Genomic DNA, 16,518 nt, shown 5'->3' with positions numbered 1-16,518 from the left:
GTGTATAGTGCTGTGTGTATATACTGGTGTATAGTGCTGTGTGTATATACTGGTGTATAGTGCTGTGTATATACTGGTGTATAGTGCTGTGTGTGTATATACTGGTGTATAGTGCTGTGTATATATACTGGTGTATAGTGCTGTGTATATATACTGGTGTATAGTGCTGTGTGTGTATACTGGTGTATAGTGCTGTGTGTGTATACTGGTGTATAGTGCTGTGTGTATATACTGGTGTATAGTGCTGTGTGTATATACTGGTGTATAGTGCTGTGTGTATATACTGGTGTATAGTGCTGTGTGTATATACTGGTGTATAGTGCTGTGTGTATATACTGGTGTATAGTGCTGTGTGTGTATACTGGTGTATAGTGCTGTGTGTATATACTGGTGTATAGTGCTGTGTGTATATACTGGTGTATAGTGCTGTGTGTATATACTGGTGTATAGTGCTGTGTGTGTATATACTGGTGTATAGTGCTGTGTGTATATATACTGGTGTATAGTGCTGTGTGTATATACTGGTGTATAGTGCTGTGTGTATATACTGGTGTATAGTGCTGTGTATATACTGGTGTATAGTTCTGTGTGTATATACTGGTGTATAGTGCTGTGTGTATATACTGGTGTATAGTGCTGTGTGTATATACTGGTGTATAGTGCTGTGTGTGTATATACTGGTGTATAGTGCTGTGTGTGTATATACTGGTGTATAGTGCTGTGTGTATATACTGGTGTATAGTGCTGTGTGTATATACTGGTGTATAGTGCTGTGTGTGTATATACTGGTGTATAGTGCTGTGTGTATATACTGGTGTATAGTGCTGTGTGTATATACTGGTGTATAGTGCTGTGTGTATATACTGGTGTATAGTGCTGTGTGTATATACTGGTGTATAGTGCTGTGTGTATATACTGGTGTATAGTGCTGTGTATATACTGGTGTATAGTGCTGTGTGTGTATATACTGGTGTATAGTGCTGTGTGTATATACTGGTGTATAGTGCTGTGTGTATATACTGGTGTATAGTGCTGTGTATATACTGGTGTATAGTGCTGTGTGTATATACTGGTGTATAGTGCTGTGTGTATATACTGGTGTATAGTGCTGTGTGTATACTGGTGTATAGTGCTGTGTATATACTGGTGTATAGTGCTGTGTATATACTGGTGTATAGTGCTGTGTATATACTGGTGTATAGTGCTGTGTGTATATACTGGTGTATAGTGCTGTGTGTATATACTGGTGTATAGTGCTGTGTATATACTGGTGTATAGTGCTGTGTATATACTGGTGTATAGTGCTGTGTGTATATACTGGTGTATAGTGCTGTGTGTATATACTGGTGTATAGTTCTGTGTGTGTATATACTGGTGTATAGTGCTGTGTGTATATACTGGTGTATAGTGCTGTGTATATACTGTGTATAGTGCTGTGTATATACTGGTGTATAGTGCTGTGTGTATATACTGGTGTATAGTGCTGTGTGTATATACTGGTGTATAGTTCTGTGTGTGTATATACTGGTGTATATTGGTCTGTGCTGTGTGTACCACTCCCAGTATAACATGGCCCCCGCTCTGTGTACTACTCCCAGTTTAACATGACCCCCGCTCCACTACTCCCAGTATAACATGGCCCCCGCTACACTACTCCCAGTATAACATGACCCCTGCTCCACTACTCCCAGTATAACATGACCCCCGCTCCACTACTCCCAGTATAACATGACCCCTGCTCCACTACTCCCAGTATAACATGGCCCCCGCTCCACTACTCCCAGTATAACATGACCCCTGCTCCACTACTCCCAGTATAACATGACCCCCGCTCCACTACTCCCAGTATAACATGACCCCTGCTCCACTACTCCCAGTATAACATGACCCCTGCTCCACTACTCCCAGTATAACATGGCCCCCGCTCCACTACTCCCAGTATAACATGGCCCCCGCTCCGTGTACTACTCCCAGTATAACATGGCCCCCGCTCCGTGTACTACTCCCAGTATGACATGACCCCCGCTCCGTGTACTACTCCCAGTATAACATGACCCCCGCTCCACTACTCCCAGTATAACATGGCCCCCGCTCCACTACTCCCAGTATAACATGGCCCCCGCTCCGTGTACTACTCCCAGTATAACATGGCCCCCGCTCCACTACTCCCAGTATAACATGGCCCCCGCTCCGTGTACTACTCCCAGTATAACATGGCCCCCGCTCCACTACTCCCAGTATAACATGACCCCTGCTCCACTACTCCCAGTATAACATGACCCCCGCTCCACTACTCCCAGTATAACATGACCCCTGCTCCACTACTCCCAGTATAACATGGCCCCCGCTCCACTACTCCCAGTATAACATGGCCCCCGCTCCGTGTACTACTCCCAGTATAACATGGCCCCCGCTCCGTGTACTACTCCCAGTATGACATGACCCCCGCTCCGTGTACTACTCCCAGTATAACATGACCCCCGCTCCACTACTCCCAGTATAACATGGCCCTTCTCCACTACTCCCAGTATAACATGGCCCCCGCTCCGTGTACTACTCCCAGTATAACATGGCCCCCGCTCCACTACTCCCAGTATAACATGGCCCCCGCTCCGTGTACTACTCCCAGTATAACATGACCCCCGCTCCACTACTCCCAGTATAACATGACCCCCGCTCCACTACTCCCAGTATAACATGACCCCCGCTCCACTACTCCCAGTATAACATGACCCCCGCTCCACTACTCCCAGTATAACATGACCCCTGCTCCACTACTCCCAGTATAACATGGCCCCCGCTCCACTACTCCCAGTATAACATGGCCCCCGCTCCGTGTACTACTCCCAGTATAACATGGCCCCCGCTCCGTGTACTACTCCCAGTATGACATGACCCCCGCTCCGTGTACTACTCCCAGTATAACATGACCCCCGCTCCACTACTCCCAGTATAACATGGCCCCCGCTCCACTACTCCCAGTATAACATGGCCCCCGCTCCGTGTACTACTCCCAGTATAACATGGCCCCCGCTCCACTACTCCCAGTATAACATGGCCCCCGCTCCGTGTACTACTCCCAGTATAACATGACCCCCGCTCCACTACTCCCAGTATAACATGACCCCCGCTCCACTACTCCCAGTATAACATGACCCCCGCTCCACTACTCCCAGTATAACATGACCCCCGCTCCACTACTCCCAGTATAACATGACCCCTGCTCCACTACTCCCAGTATAACATGGCCCCCGCTCCACTACTCCCAGTATAACATGGCCCCCGCTCCGTGTACTACTCCCAGTATAACATGGCCCCCGCTCCGTGTACTACTCCCAGTATGACATGACCCCCGCTCCGTGTACTACTCCCAGTATAACATGACCCCCGCTCCACTACTCCCAGTATAACATGGCCCCCGCTCCACTACTCCCAGTATAACATGGCCCCCGCTCCGTGTACTACTCCCAGTATAACATGGCCCCCGCTCCACTACTCCCAGTATAACATGGCCCCCGCTACACTACTCCCAGTATAACATGACCCCCGCTCCACTACTCCCAGTATAACATGGCCCCCGATGCACATCCATCTGTTGCCATCCGTATTTACGGTAGCTCCCATAGACTTCTATGGGAGAGTCCGTGCCGTAATTACTTACAGGAATAGGACGGGTTCTATCATTTTTGCCTCACGGACGGCCATCCGTAAAGATACTGAAAGGCGTCCGTGGCCAATAGAAATGAATGGCTCCGTAATTACTGATGAAAAATGTTGTGTGCTTGGGCCTTTAAATTTTCTCTTGCTGAACTCTCTGATGTTCGTACTGGGGGTGGGGCTGTGACAACCACACCTTCCCTTTTATGGACAAGTGGGTGTGGCTTCTGTGCACTAAGTGTGATCACAATGTAACACGGCAGATATAACAATTATCACAGATGTATAAAAACCTGTATATTTCATATAAAGGGCAATGAAAGAGCGCCTCTAGTGGCCAAAACATTACAAACAATGAAAGTACTTTTTTATGGACATACTGACCATTCATCTCTACGCTGTGACTTGTAGTTCCACCACGCTCATCGCCTTTCCTTCTTGACGATTGTTCCGCAACTTTATCATCTTCTCACTTCCAGCCAGAGCGAAACCCCGAAGAGAAAACGGGAGAGGTCGTCGTACTCCAGCCAGATTTCGTCCCTGATCCGCACCGCGTCCTCTGACTCGTCTGATTCTGGTAGGTTTTACCATGACCGGGGTTTAATAATAACGATCACGTGAATTCATAATAATGGGGGATGGGCCGATATGTGAAATATTATTACATGGATCTGAGCTATAAATCCCATCATTGTCTCCCCAGGATTATGTTTGGATTACCCCAGCCCTGTGGAACCGGACGCACCCCCAGAAACGTAAGTCTCCTGTTATCTTGTGCCGGCGCTGCCACGTGACCGCTCCGCAGCTGCCAGGCCACGCATTTTGCCCTCGCGCCTGGTGCCGTGTTGATGGCGGCATCGGGATTTTGCTTGTTTTGTACTACCAGAAAGTGTTTTTACCTGTGCCCTTTTGGGTATGTTCACACAGAGTGTTTTCAGCCGTTTCTCAGGCCGTAAATGTCCCGAAAAACGGCTCAGAAAATCGTTTTTTTACGCGGCCGTTTTTCAAATGCATGTCACTTCTTCAGCCGTTTTTGGAGCCGTTTTTCTCTATAGAAAAACGGCTTCAAAAACGGCCGTAAAAAACGCGGCGAAAAACGCGACTTTGATTAAAAAACGTCTGAAAATCAGGAGCTGTTTTCCCCTGAAAACAGCTCCGTATTTTGAGAAGTTTTTTTATTTTGTGTGCACATAACCTTAGGCCCTGTTCACACTGTTTTTTTGGGAGGTGGGGACGTTTTTTTCCCGCTAGCGGAAAGACCGGCTCGCGGGAAAGAGAAGGGACATGCCGTATCTTCGGGTGTTTACGCCTCTGACCTCCCATTGACATCAATGGGATGCAGAGAAAGCGTATTTCGCTGCATTTTTCCCCGCGGCGCTCAATGGCTGCAGGCGAAAAACGCATCGAAAATCGGCGTGCAGGGAGAGGAAAACGGAATTTTGAGGCAGATTTTTCACCTGCAAAAAACTCAGTGTGAACCCGGCCTTATAGTAGCAGCAGGTGGAGGAGTAAATTGTCCCTGTTGTTTGTATTCATTGACTTTCTAATCTACTTGTTCACATTTTCAAGATCTCTGCTTGCTGTTTGAGGGTTTGTATTTCGTCTGAGCAATGCTCTGCGCCGCACAAATCTTTCATCATTCAGCGGGATATATAATCTGAGGCCTTGTTCACATTTTGAGTCCACGTTTATCTTATGTGTTTAATGCATCGGCTGCAAATGTACGCCATCCTAATGCTTCCGTTTACCGTTTTTAACGTATAGGTGAAACGCGTGGGCGTGCGTTTGCATCTATTTGTGTAGCCATTTATAGTTCTACCAAAAAGGGTTTTTAAACGTATGCGTCAGCCATTGACCGTAAAGTGAAAAAAAACGTATGCGTCGAGAACTTGAGAGGACAGAATAGCGCGGTCCTAGCTTATGCCGACGTAAAGGCGGTCATATGTAGTCAAAAATATTATCTTTTTGACTATATTTGTCCCGTTACCGTCAATGGGTGCGCCGAGGACCACGTTTAAATACGATTTTAATTCAAGGGTATACGCTTTACGGAACATATAAACGTGATTTGAACGGGGCCAGTTACGTGACAGGTGTGACCCGCGCATCGTATCCCTCGCGACATAGTCATAGAGCAGACCGCGCAGGAATGTGCGACGACATCTGGCGGACCACGCGGCTCAGCGCATATAATCCTGTATCGTGTATTGCCCCGTCTCATCTTACGAGCTGCATATAAAAAAAACTGCCTCCAACCATCACAGGAAGGAAAGAAACCGCAAAAAGAGCAGTGGGCGTTCATACAAGTGCCGTTTCCAGTTTCGTTCTTTGTAACATAGACGGGAGCTTTGTTCTCCTGCCCTGGGAGGCTCGTGGAATGCGGCCTGTAAATTCCTAAACCCCGTGGGACGGGCCGCGCCGCCGACATATAAGTTCTGTACTATAAATGTCATTTATTTAGCAGGGAAAGGGTTAAAGTTTAAAAAAAAACACAATGTCAATAAAGTTTATTGACGAGAGGGCAAAAAACCCAGAGTTTGTAATAATTGATAGACTTTGTGTCGATAAAGTTTATTGAGGATGCAGATGTTTTCACTTTCTCAGGCTTATAATTACACTGGAGCCGTTACCCATAGCAACCAATCAAATCACCAGTTTCATTTCTAACCTGCACTGAAGTTAAAAATAGAATTTGATTGGTTGATATTGTGTGCATATTTTTTTTTACAACTAACTTTATTGTTTGATTTGTGATCAACAATGTATTGGGCCCCCCCCATGCACCTGACCGTGAAATTTACCCGTAATTGCAGACCGTAATTACGGTCTACAATCACGGACCAATTAACTTCTATTGACCACGGACACCGTATATTTACGGGAGGGCGTCTGGGCCGTAGAAAGCCCCCGCAAAAGATAGGACGTGTCCTTCTATTTCACTGGCCCCTCACACGGTCTGTTAAAACAATGGGCGTGCGAATAACCCAATAAAAATACATGCAGCCATGTGACGGCCGTTACAAAAAATGGCCGTCACGTGGCCGGTTTATACGCTCATCAGAATAAAGCGTAATTCTGTGGGGAAACACCGGCGGAAGGCGCTTAATTTATGACTTTACTACTAGTGACGGGTGCAATTTGCGGGTTTTTTGGCCCGTTTTCAACTTTCTATGCCAGAAAACGAATGTAGAAAAGTTAGTAACCCCCCCCCCCCTCTGTGTTGACAAGGTCGCCATTTATGAAAAAAAAAAAAAAAGTTACCACAACACGTGCCCCCCACCTTCGCCATTTGGGTATAATGACCACTCTAATTGGGGTCATTCGGGGCTGCTAGGCTGCCGGGCACCTGTCGCCACTTTTCATGAACTTCGTTTATATAAACTTCACACAAAAGGAAGGGAGATTGGGGGTGGGGGTCATGCTGCCCCCTACCCCAATAAAGAACAGCTGTTCCACCCCAGCTGCTTCACCCCCCCCCCAGACAATCTATCCCACTCCTTATGATGTACGGTGGCCTCTCCTTGCACGTTGCCCCCTCCGCTCCCCTGTAACGCCCGGACAAGGAGGATAATGGGTTACACAAATGGCACAAAAGATGGACATTTTAATGGCATTTCCTCTGCCCGTCTGAAGTGCCGGGTATTTCAAGGGCCTGCAAAATAGTAACTGCGAGGGGATCATTTATATTCTAAAACTTCACAATGCTGGCGGGAATAAAATGTAAAGCATGGGGGATGGAGGGGGACACAATAGGAGTCTAGAGTAATCTCATGCTGTAAGGTAATTGGATGGTGAGTGGCCGCAGCTGCCGGGGTCTGCTCCATCTGTATGTCCCGCACACGTGCTGCGGCCGCAGGCCCGCTCTTCTGTAATGAATGAGCTGAATAGAAGCTTTTCAGATGTCACACTTATCAGACGGCTGCTGGGCCCCGGCGTGACGCCTGCACACGGCATATGGCTCAGAGCCGGGACAACAAAAGGCGGACATTTACATACAGGTGGAGGGAGCTGACCCTGCCATACAAATGTAGGGGGATGGGGGGGGGCTGTGTCTGCGCATACGGCTAGTTAGCGGCGGCCGGACAAAAACGCCTTTGTTCTGGGATTTTCTGTGTAATGTTTAATCCTTTTTGCTTTTTTTTTCCTTTGCATAAAATAAAATAGTCCCCTGATGGGTCATGTGATCTCTTTGTGATCTCTTTGTGATCTCTTTGTGATCTTTGTGTATTACCTGTCTGTACATATATAATAGATCTCGGATACATGTGTCGTATTCTCTATAAAAATACAGAAGAAGCTGCGCAGAGAGAAGTAAAAAAAAAAAAGATGTTCCGCAGCGCCTCACCCATACAACTCCATCTAATGTACTTTCTTTGCTTGTGCTTTTGGGGATGGGGTAAATACACAGGATGGGAGATTGCGCCTAATTGTTTCCTTCCGTTTTTTCAGCTTTGAGAAGTCTATTTTTGACAGCGGACTCCGAAACAATGGGTGAGTATGATCCGTGTATGTGATTGTTGTAGATCGGGGATAAGATGGAGGTCGTCCGGTCGTGTGGCGCTGACGCCTCTCCCCCGCCCCCTTTACTCGTTCTATTAATACCATTCACTGCCATCTGAAGTGAATGTTGACTTTAACCCTTTGCAGGGGTAGTGGAGACTTTTCAGAAACGTATTCAGTTCTAGCACATACACACAGACGTAGCGATATTCCTTTAACCCCCTCGTCGTATGATGCGAAATGCGCAATAAAATTAAACTCTGAAAATTTGAGATCACGACCCTATGATAGTTCTGACGCGCCTCTGTAATCGTGGATCTGACTTGTTTCCTTGTCTCGTTCTTACAGCTTTAAACCACCAATCAGAAGACAGTCGTTGCCGGTAAGTGCCCTCATTGTATTGTGGACCCTGTTAACATGATTCATCCTTCCCCGTCCGTCAGTTCATGTACAATGTGGACCCCTGCGGATGGGATGACTTGTCAGTAAAATACCTGGGATAGTTTTTGCAGCCCGCAGGAGATCAGAAGCCGCAATCATCTGACTCCATGTTTACATTGTAAATCTGAAGATAATCCCGTTCCCCTCGTGTTGTTCGCGCCCTTCCTGTGACGGGCCATGACTTGTATGCGTCACTACAGGCGCGTGGCCATCATCACCGTTACCATCGGTCCCTTTGTTTTATAGGTGGCGCTCCTCCGTGGAAACTCGTTCCCGAGAAGACTCTCCAGCACATCAGACCTGGATGTCACCGGTCCTACTGAAGGCCCCTCGACAGCCAAAGACAACAAGGAAAATGTAAGCCCGAGCCTCCTAGTCCATGGAATACATGACCTTGTGTGACCTCTGGAAGGGCCGACAATCGTTTTGCCCCATGATTATAGGTAACACCTTTTGTGTGCTCCTTTGTAGGAAGTCTTCTTCAAAAGGCCGTTCTTGTGTCCGATTTCAAGAAGCAGGTTACGTAACCACGAGACCTTCAAGTCAAGGCCGAACTCTGCCCCCGCTCTCATGGTAAGCCACAATACTATCTCAGGCTGTTCTGTGGGGTGGTGGCAAATAATGGATGACTAGATCAACCCGGTGCGGGGCGCCATTACCTCCGGCTCACATAGTGTTATCCCTCCCGTTGCAGTTCTCTCCTGAGAGGGTCGAGTATGACTTGGATTCTGAAAGCCCCGTCCGGTTACGCAAGTCTTCCCTGACGTTCTCTTTGAATGATGATGAAGATGACGACGACGATGGCTTCATGGAGATCATGGAGGACGATGATGTGAAGGTGCGTACGCCATCTTGTCGTTGTAGTGAGTTGGAGGCTTCTTCACTTTACATCAGGCCTATCAGCCATCTCCATTTTACTGACCTGCTTAATTGACTCATTTTCAGGGCGAACCAAACCTTCCAACTGGAATGGAGAACCTGCTGACCGCCCCCTTGAAGAAAGACGAGAAACTCGGCGCGGTAAGTTTCATGTCCGGTTGCGGAGCATTTCATTGTTGGGGTGCCCAAGTGTAGGATCCTCGTCATCGGTCGGGTCTGACTCAGTCGGTGACTTCTTGTTCCCCTTCATCTTAATAGGATCTGATTATAAGGAGCAAATGCCGCCGACTCTTCCGCTCGCCATCTATGCCGAGCAGCGTCATCCGACCAATCCTGAAACGCTTAGACAGACCAGACGACGATGACACGCCCGTTAAAACGAAGCGACATAAAAATGTGGTGCCGGCCTGTCTGGACAAGGTGGAGCCTGAACACAACGAGCCTGTAAGTTCAGGGGAGACGCGTTCTGCGCCATTTTCTTTGAAACGAACGTGAGATTTGTACTGTATTATGAGCTCATTATGACTTCACGCCTCTCGATGATTCATCCCTTGACGTTTCTTCGCTCTTTTCATACCAGAAAATGAAGTTGGGTCGTTCCAAGTCCCTTTGTGTTGAAACCGTTGAGAAGATTCTGGACAACGACCAAAAGGATTTGATTGGTGACTCCTCCAAGGTAAGAAAGAAGAAAGAATTCCCATAATAAATATATAAAAATAAATATTTTTTTTGCAATGTTCACGGTGGGGCCGAGTATTATATAATATATCGGATTAGAAAACGTCCAGGTCTTTTATCGTCTTCTGTGTGTTGTGTTTTATAGAAATACTTATTGAGGACGGTTGAGGGTCAGCACCAGGATCTGAAGTACATTACCCCAGAAATGGTGAGGACGGGTCCCGTGTCCACCATCTTGTCCCATATCACGTAAACACTTCAGAGTATAATGTCTCCGTATTTCTCCTATCAGATGAATGACGTGCTGAAAGGAAATTACGTGGATCACATTGACCGCTGCGTGGTGGTGGACTGCCGCTACCCATACGAATACGATGGCGGGCACATCAGGGTAAGGGCCGACATATCTTCATATTGGCGGATAAATGATGCCTGTCATCTGCGACCGTGCTTACTGCAATGTGTCCTCCTTCCTGTAGGGGGCAGTAAATCTACCAATGGAAAACGACGTGGAAGAGTTCCTCCTTAAGAAACCGTTTGCGCCGAGCAGCGAGGAGAAAAGAGTCATCATCATCTTCCATTGTGAATTCTCCTCCGAGAGAGGACCCCGCATGTACGTCTCCTTCCCCCGCACACATAAACGCCTATTACTTTATTCATCTGTAGATTCATTTGAGCATTAACAGGATTTTTCCGGTTTTTTGTAAACAACAATGTTTTCATTCACTGAAAGCAAACAGAAATCTTGCTAATGGTGAGAAATTGAAACAGAAAGATTTATCAAAACTGGTGGAAAGGAAAAGTGAAGTAGTTGCCCATGGCAACCAATCAGATTCCATCTCTCATTTTTCAAAGGCCCTTTGGAAAATGAAAGCAGCGACCTGATTGGTTGTCATGGGCAACAACTCAGCTTTTCCGTTGCACCAGTTTTGATAAATCTCCAAAAGTTCTACAACTTCTTATTATAGAGCGATTAAGATTTATTTGCATAAAATCGGAAAAGAACCTTTAAATTCTAGCCGCTGAGCTCCGTCTCCTCGGTATTTGCGAATCTGTGCGGGACCACGACAATTGTCATTTTTAGTATTTTTATTAATAATCAAAATTCCATGAATACATTTTTTATGAAGAAATAAAAATATAATAAATAAAAATAAATTTGATAATTCAATTAGAATTTGATTATTTAATAATAAAAAAATATATTAAAGGGGTTTTCCGCAGAGATGGACGTGATCTCTATCCTCGGTGTCTGATCGATGGGGGTCCGACGCTCGAAACCCCCGCCGATCAGCATCTTAAAGTGGGCGCGGCGCTCGTACACGTGTAGCGGTGGAGCATCGTATTCCAGTCTTCTCCCAATCAAACGGTCCGGGGCGCTGAGAGTTGGACCCCCACCGATCACATATTGATAACCCCCCTTTCATTTCTAGTTTTTAAATTGGTTTTAATAAAAAAAATAAACCTTTTATTTCTTCGTTAATGTAAATCTTTTCTTCGCTCGGCAGGTGCCGTTTTGTCAGGAAACGGGACAGGAACAGCAATGAATACCCGAAACTTCATTACCCCGAACTGTATGTGCTGAAAGGAGGCTACAAAGACTTCTACCCCAGCTACCAGGTAAGTGACTCCGCTGCCGGCCCCTAGGGGCCCAATCACCGCATAGAGAAAGCATTTAGAGTGCATGTGGCGTGAAAATAACGTGAAAAACAGCCATTTTTCTGGCATATAGTGGGTTAAAGTGAATCATTCCTGTCAGACCGGATGTATAGGAATCTGTATCACATGGTAGAAGTGCGGACCGGTACATAGGACCTGCTGCCCGCTGTATTATATGTAACATTGACCTTCCCGTTTCGCTGTTGCAGACGCGTTGCGAGCCTCAGTCCTACCGCTCCATGAATGACAAAGACTTTAAGGAACACCTGAAGCTCTTCCGAGCCAAGAGCAGGACCTGGGGGGGCGACAGGAGCAAGCGGGAGATCTACCGGCAACAGATGAAGATATAACGCAGCCCGGGATTCGCCCACAAGAAGGTGCTCCGAGGCTTATAAGGAGTCCGAGGGCCGGGCCCGCGGGCGGAGTACACAGAAATACGACTGGACGCTCGACTCCGGCTTCATTAGAAGGGTCACTTGTTACCTGTTCTGGGAAATATCACCAGACCTGGATTATCTTCATGTTAAACCGAGAATGGACCCCGCAGGCTGAAGGTCCGCGACGGATCCACCATCTCCCGCCATCTGCGAAGATGAAGAAAACGTCTCCACCGTCACCGCAAGGACGTCTTACGCCGCCGGTTGTCTGTATTTGCGTCTCGTATGTTTTATATGTTGTTGCACTTGCACTTTTATTCAATATTTGAAGATGGCGGCACGATCAATCAAGCGTCGCCACCGCCTGAGCGCAGGACCCGCCCACAAGCCGTCACTCTGCCCCTGAACGAGGGTGACGGGCGGCGCGCGTGTCACTGTTTATTTCTTTTTGTGAATCTTTTCTATCTCCTGCTTTACTTGCTTGTTCACTTTGTTTTATAGAATATGGGGGGGGGGGGTTGTGTTTATTTTGACATATCTTTAATATATGAATATTAACCACATCGACCGTTTCTGAGATTTTATACGGGAATATGTTCCGATCTGTTAATTCCGTTTTTTGTTTTTTTGCTAAATCAATCGGAGGAAAAGCCTAAAGTACACGTATGTCAGACGAGCCCGCTCATCTCAACGGGGCCGGCCGACCATCTAACGTGTATGACGGTATCCCGACCCTCGGCAGATCTCAGGGGAGAGACGGGTCGGACATGTTGAATTTGCCCGATCCTTTTGTTTGTTAGTAGAGAAGTCTGGAGGCGGCGTTCTCCCTATTATAAACACAAGCCGCACGCTGGGCTGGTATGGGGGAGTCTGGAGGAATAATGGGGTGGCCCGGCTGACCCCCATCTGGTGTGTGGCGAGCTGTAGACGCTTCATCAGATCATTTCTTATACTCGTACTTTCCACTCCCGTTTCCTTCAGCTGTAAGCGGCCATTTTGTATCCTAATCTTTGTTGCTTCGGCCTAGCAGTTCACTGGAGACCAGGGTAGAGTGAGACATCGCGCTGATGTAACGCCGGTTTCCAGCCATATAGTCGGTCGTTTTTCACAATGTCGGACTCCGTAGAGGAAGGTCCACTTTATTATTGTATGGGATGACTGATCCTACTCACAAAATGGCCGCCGCCGTATATCAGCCGAAACAACACGTTAATGGAACGGAGACTTTTCTTTACAACATTTCAATATTCAGTTTCAAGTAAAAAAAATTCTATTTCAATTGGGCAATAACAAAAAAAAACTAAAAATAGATATTTTAGATTTTTTTGTTTTTTTTTTAGTATTTTTTACTTTTTTTAATTGCCCAATTGAATTTTTTGTCTTTCGCTATTATTTACCGTGATATAATCTATAACGGAGAACGTTTTTATATAGAAATTAGTATAAAAAGCACTTCTAATTTTTTATTTTTTTTTACTAATTTCTATAATTGCTTTTCATTTGAAATATTTCGTGTTTTTTTACCAATCCTCGTCTGAATGTGTCATTGTGTATCCTCTGTCAGCGATAGTGCGGTGTGTTACATTACTCACGTTTATATACGCATTTTCTTATAAAGAATGATGGCGATCCGCCGTTCCCATGGGTTGTGCCTGTAACAATCGTGGCTTGGCGCGGCGGCGGCGGCCATCTTTAAATCCTCTGTATTAGAATTTATGCTTCTCGTATTTATGTGGTTTGCACATGTATCATTTTTTTTTTTTTGCTAAAATAATGCAATTTCCTTGGAGTAGCCGGTGGACTATTGCGAGGACTGTGATAACGGATGATTATTAGACGCTATATCTCGCCGCTCCCACCACGCTGTATGTTATATACGTTATATGTGTAAGATTCAGGGATATTAAAATTCTGATTGTTAAACGGTGACTGTCAGTGTTATTATTTCCCGCGTGATATTACCGGGGAGTCTTACATTGGAAACCGCCATGTCATCTGTCGGAAGGGGGGGGGGGGTCCTACCTAACCACAAAGCATCAGCGCTGCTCCGGGGGTCATGTTCTCTGACTTATCCCGGACTCAGCCCTGTTTGGGCATCTTGTAATTGCCCTCATTTATAGGGGTGTCCGCTGACGGGTTTCCTTTAAGGGAAATAATGGTGATGAAATGTTGTTTTTTCCAGAATTCTGATTCACGTGTCGCAGGCGTTTTGGGGATGTGTTGAAATTTTTGGTTTCCTTTGTGGGTTTTCTTTTGTCTGAGAGAATTTTCGCTCCTTAATACTTCGTGACGGGCGGAGATTTCTCCCCATTCTTGTAATAAATATATCATGTATGATCGACTCCGCTATGGCGCGCGGTGATTACATTTAACAGGGCTATGTTCACGGGAAATCCGTCCGAACTGGGGAAGAATGGGAGGTCACTAAATCTGGTTGCTAGGGATTCACTGCCAAACAACCTGCATTTCCCTCTCAGGTTATCATAGCAACCACTTTGAGGTTATCATAGCAACCACTTTGAGGTTATCATAGCAACCACTTAGGGTATGTTCACACGGCTTATTTAGGGACGTAATTCGGGCGTTTTCCACCTCAATTTACGTCCGAAAATGTGGCTCGATAGCGTTGGCAAACATCTGCCCATTCATTTGAATGGGTCTTACGATGTTCTGTTCCGACGGTCATTTTTTTTTTACGCCCTGCTGTCAAAAGGCGGGGCGTAAAAAGACCCCCGCGTCAAAGAAGTGCCTGTCACTTCTTCAGACGTTAAATGGAGCCGTTTTCCATTGACTCCATGGAAAAACAGCTCCAATTACGTCTGTAATTGACGCAGCGAAAAAGCGCCTGCACATGCCATTACGGCTGAAATTACGGAGCTGTTTTCTCCTGAAAACAGCCCCGTCATTTCAGCCGTACCGGACGCTGCCGTGTGAACATACCCTTAGAGGTTATCATAGCAACCACTTTGTCATGATTGCTCAGGCGCTGGTGACACAAAACCTCGGCAGTACTTAATCCGCGCGTGTCGCTGTCCCTTGCTGCCTTATTAATCAGATTATTAATTTTTTTGCTTCAATTCTTTGTACGGAGAAGCCTCCTGATCTATCTGCGGTGTATATGGAGCTGGAGGCTTCTCGTCTTACGTACCGCCAGTTTTCCGGTGACCGCCTCTCATGCGTTGTCCGCGCTCCGCCCTTTGTGAATCTTGATTGGCAAAGTCAATATTTTTCAGGCAGCAGCTTGTAGGGGCTTCCGCCCTCGTACTGCAGACGCCATTTCTTGGTTTCGCTCCAGCGCATACTTGAAAATTTTGAGAATGAGAATCCGGTGGATTCTGAAAAGTGGCGTTTGAAGCGGCGTGCACTTTTTTATTTCCTGTATGCCCCGCCCAATTATATAAGACCATAATAGTCCCACATGGATACCTTCATCGCACCCCAAAATAAAAAGACCTCCGAAACTTGTGATCTCCATACTGCGGCTCTCCAGCAAACTACAACTCCCAGCCTTCGGCTTTCAAGGCACGCGTGGATCTGCCGTTTCGGAAACGTTGGAGAGCCCAAGGTTGGCGATCACTGATGTAAATACCAGACAGTTACTCGCCTCTCCCCGTTCCTGCAGTCCAGGAACGGGGACTATGTTATCGAGAGGATACGGGGAACGCTTGGAGATCACTTCAGTCCATGGCGGAAAGGTTCAGTTTCAAACGGAATTCCCTCCATCGTCTCCAGTGAATCAGGCCGTGATGATCACATAATTACTGAGGATTGGTTTTGTTTTTTTACAGGACAACCTGAGCAATGCTGAAGGGTCGCTGCTGGGACCGGCTTCATTAAATCAAATGCTCCACTCCCTTCACCCCATACATGTCTTTTGTGGAATCTGTAATACCCCTTTAACAAAGATCTGTCGCCTCCGCTGACGCGTCTGTTTTAGTAAATTCTAGTATTGTCCATGAAATAACATTCTGGGACATATTTTCTTCGAACTCCTCATGGTGCCGTTCCTCTATTATTCCTATTAGAAATTGACAACTGGGTGTTAGCATCTCCCTTGTCAAATGGGCGTGTCCCTACACAGCCTGAGATTGTGAGCGCTGATTGGACAGTGTCAGTCGGTGTAGGGACACGCCCCCAAATGGTAACACCTAGTTGTCAATTTATTCATACACTTCTAGGAGGAATAACAGAGGAACAGCACAGCCTAGAGTTCTAATAAAATATGTTCCAGAAAAAGTTATTTCATGGGGAATACAATTATTGACTAAAACAGACGTCAGGAGAGGCGGCCGGTCGTCTGTACGGATATAATATATAAGTTACACTA

At 46.4% G+C, this 16,518-nt stretch overlaps 1 protein-coding gene across 1 annotated transcript in view; it reads left to right on the top strand.

Annotated features, from left to right (window-relative positions):
- LOC142704464 (M-phase inducer phosphatase 2-like) overlaps nt 1-14,114 on the top strand; it is a 44,115-nt gene extending 30,001 nt beyond the window's left edge. The window contains exons 2-16 of the mRNA XM_075848281.1: nt 4,137-4,234; nt 4,361-4,412; nt 8,107-8,148; nt 8,506-8,539; nt 8,845-8,955; nt 9,070-9,171; nt 9,293-9,436; nt 9,544-9,618; nt 9,736-9,921; nt 10,058-10,153; nt 10,301-10,363; nt 10,448-10,546; nt 10,635-10,768; nt 11,664-11,775; nt 12,024-14,114. Coding sequence (XP_075704396.1) covers nt 4,137-4,234; nt 4,361-4,412; nt 8,107-8,148; nt 8,506-8,539; nt 8,845-8,955; nt 9,070-9,171; nt 9,293-9,436; nt 9,544-9,618; nt 9,736-9,921; nt 10,058-10,153; nt 10,301-10,363; nt 10,448-10,546; nt 10,635-10,768; nt 11,664-11,775; nt 12,024-12,164 — 1,489 coding nt within the window. The 3' untranslated portion in view covers nt 12,165-14,114. The remainder of the gene's footprint in view (nt 1-4,136; nt 4,235-4,360; nt 4,413-8,106; nt 8,149-8,505; nt 8,540-8,844; nt 8,956-9,069; nt 9,172-9,292; nt 9,437-9,543; nt 9,619-9,735; nt 9,922-10,057; nt 10,154-10,300; nt 10,364-10,447; nt 10,547-10,634; nt 10,769-11,663; nt 11,776-12,023) is intronic.
- Nucleotides 14,115-16,518: the final 2,404 nt, after the last annotated feature.

Source organism: Rhinoderma darwinii, unplaced genomic scaffold (genome assembly GCF_050947455.1).
Source record: "Rhinoderma darwinii isolate aRhiDar2 unplaced genomic scaffold, aRhiDar2.hap1 Scaffold_3329, whole genome shotgun sequence".
Lineage (NCBI taxonomy): Eukaryota > Metazoa > Chordata > Amphibia > Anura > Rhinodermatidae > Rhinoderma > Rhinoderma darwinii.
Note: the sequence above shows the minus strand (reverse complement) of the source record. Positions and strands in the feature narration are given on the sequence as shown.